This window comes from Talpa occidentalis, unplaced genomic scaffold, assembly GCF_014898055.3.
Source record: "Talpa occidentalis isolate TD23 unplaced genomic scaffold, MPIMG_talOcc4v2.1 talOcc4.2, whole genome shotgun sequence".
Lineage (NCBI taxonomy): Eukaryota > Metazoa > Chordata > Mammalia > Eulipotyphla > Talpidae > Talpa > Talpa occidentalis.
In genome coordinates this window covers 114387565-114390267 of record NW_023602073.1, presented here as the reverse complement: position 1 = coordinate 114390267, position 2703 = coordinate 114387565, and the positions used below count along the sequence as shown (strand labels likewise).

Sequence of the window (2703 nt, the reverse complement as noted above, 5' to 3'; positions counted from 1 at the left end):
CTCAGGTGTAGTCACCACAGCACTCCCACAGTCCTTCACCATAGTCCATTGTGTCTCCCCAACTCCCCACTTCTCACCCCTCTCTCTCCTCCTCTGGGTGCCTCAGATCTATGGCCCTTTTTCAAAGGTTGGTTTTATTGTTTGTCTTTGACTTGTGGTTTCTCTATATTTCACATACAAATGACACCATTGATATTTCTCTTTTTCTGGCTTACTTCCCTTAGCATTAGCCCTTCCAGCTCCATCTATGTTGCTACAAATGGCAAGAGTTTATTTTATTTTTTATTTTATGTTATTTTTTTTAAAGAGGCATGTATTATTTATTTGTTTGTTTGTTTGTTTGTTTGTTTGTTTGTTTGTACATGCACTGGGTACAGTCAGAAGCGTGGGAGGGTGAGAGAATTCACCAGAGCCAGAGCAGGGAACAGTACAGGCAGACTGATGAAACACACTGCTGAGGGGAGCAGCGGGCGAGACAAGAGAGGTCTGTCGTGCCATGTGGGACCCTCCCCGGAGGCCGGGGATCAAACTGTTATAGGGCAGCCAGCGCTGCAGAGGCTGCAGGCAGCTTCGCAGCTCAGCGCTCAACCGCTGCACCACCAGGGGAGGCCCGACAAATCAACTGTTGAGTTAGTTTTTTAAAAAATTTATTTATTTATTTATTCATACAGGAACTGGGGTACAGGCCAGAGGTGCAGGCATAAGAAGATTCACCAGACTTTCCGCTGCGCCGACCGTGGTGGACCCGCCACCAAGATGCAGATTTTCGTGAAAACTCTCACGGGGAAGACGATTACCCTCGAGGTTGAACCCTCGGATACAATCGAAAATGTAAAGGCCAAGATCCAGGATAAGGAAGGAATTCCTCCTGATCAGCAGAGACTAATCTTTGCTGGCAAACAACTGGAAGATGGACGAACTTTGTCTGACTACAACATTCAGAAGGAGTCCACTCTTCATCTTGTCCTGAGACTGCGTGGTGGTGCTAAGAAAAGAAAGAAGAAGTCTTACACCACTCCCAAGAAAAATAAACATAAGAGAAAGAAGGTTAAGCTGGCTGTCCTGAAATATTATAAGGTGGATGAGAATGGCAAAATCAGTCGCCTTCGTCGGGAGTGCCCATCCGATGAATGTGGTGCTGGAGTTTTTATGGCCAGCCACTTTGACAGACATTATTGTGGCAAATGTTGTCTGACCTATTGTTTCAACAAACCAGAAGACAAGTAATTGTGTATGGCTTCATAATAAATGACATTACAATTTAAAAAAAAAAAAAAAAGATTCACCAGAGACAGAGTGGGGGGGCAGAATAGATGGATTGATTGAAATACACTGCTGAGGGGAGCAGCAGGTGAGTCAGGAGAGGTATGATGCGCCATGTGGGTCATCTCCCTGGCCAGGGATCAAACTCGTGCTTCAGTGGCAGCAGATAGCTTCATAGTGCTGCATCTTAACCCCTGGTGCCACCAGGGAGGCCCCTATTGAGTAACTTTTTGTTGTGTATGATTATCTTAGGTTTTGGAATGCAGTTGAAGGAAAATAATGGTAATTTCTACTACAAATTGTAACTTCCTTATTGATCCAGGGAAAGAATATCAATGTTGTGCTACCATTTGAAAAGACAATTCACTTTAGAGTCTGATAGTATTGAATAGTTTGTTAGTGTTTGTCATGGATAAATGAGGAGACACATTGTTGAAGGATTATGCTATTTATAAAATTTCTCCACAAACTCTGATATCCCACTTTTCAAAAGATAGCATTTGATTTCCTCCTCCTTGAATATTCTTGGATGTAATAACTCTCTTTTATTTGGTTTTATCTTTTATGAAAAAGCTATGATATCTTTTCAGAAAATAGTGCAATATGCAATTTTTTTTCCTTTTTTACCCACCACCATCCCCATATCTTTTGTCCCTTTGTACCCTCCCTCTTAACCTCAGAGTTTTCATTTTATTAACATCTGCAAGTTTTTGTGAGTATTTTACTTTTTTCAAATCATCCACTGTGTAAGTGTTCAGTATTTGTCTTTGTCATTCTGATCTGCCTTACTACACATGATTTCCTCAAGTTCTCCCCTCCCATTTTTCTATAAATGACAGTGTTTCCACTTACAGCTGAATAGTTTTCCATAGTGTGGATATACCACATCTTCTTGATCCAATGTCTGTTGATGGACATTTAGGCTATTTCCATGTCCTAGTTATAGCTACAAATGCAGTGAGTAATTTGAAAAGAGATTTGTGTAAAAAAAAAATAATTTCTCAGATGTTATCAAAATCTAAAATTGAATACCTGGAGAGTGTTGTTACCATATTAAACCTGAGGTTCAGTGTTTAAAGCTTTGCATTGGACATTAAAGAATAGAAACCAAATCTGAGTGGAGACTCCCTGAATCTAGCTAAGACAGTCATCTAATCTGTTCTGACAGATCCTCACCTAGAATGGGTATTTTGAAATTCCAAACATTATAAAACTCCACACCTTACTTCCTGCCTTTTAGGAAAGCATATTGTGGACACTACTAGAGCCTCACAGTACTGGGGTCAAGTGATATCCCTTATAAATTGCCTCAACTTGCCTCTCCTTCAAATGGGTTTCCTGAACGCTCTATTGACTCAAATTTAGGAATAGCAAAAAGATAATTTGTCATGCAAACTATGATCAGGTATTGAGAAAGCTTTAACTTACTAAATAAAATTA

At 40.4% G+C, this 2703-nt stretch overlaps 1 protein-coding gene across 1 annotated transcript; it reads left to right on the top strand.

The window, feature by feature from the left end:
- The first annotated feature begins 718 nt into the window (after positions 1-718).
- Positions 719-1255, top strand: LOC119253422 (ubiquitin-40S ribosomal protein S27a). The gene has a single exon (XM_037520955.2). The coding sequence runs from the start codon at positions 757-759 to the stop codon at positions 1225-1227; it is 471 nt and encodes a 156-aa protein (XP_037376852.1). The 5' UTR covers positions 719-756; the 3' UTR covers positions 1228-1255.
- Positions 1256-2703: the final 1448 nt, after the last annotated feature.

What these genes read in the sequence shown, in the direction of transcription:
- LOC119253422 (XM_037520955.2), top strand. Translation starts at nt 757, where the DNA reads ATGCAGATTTTCGTGAAAACTCTCACGGGGAAGACGATTACCCTCGAG.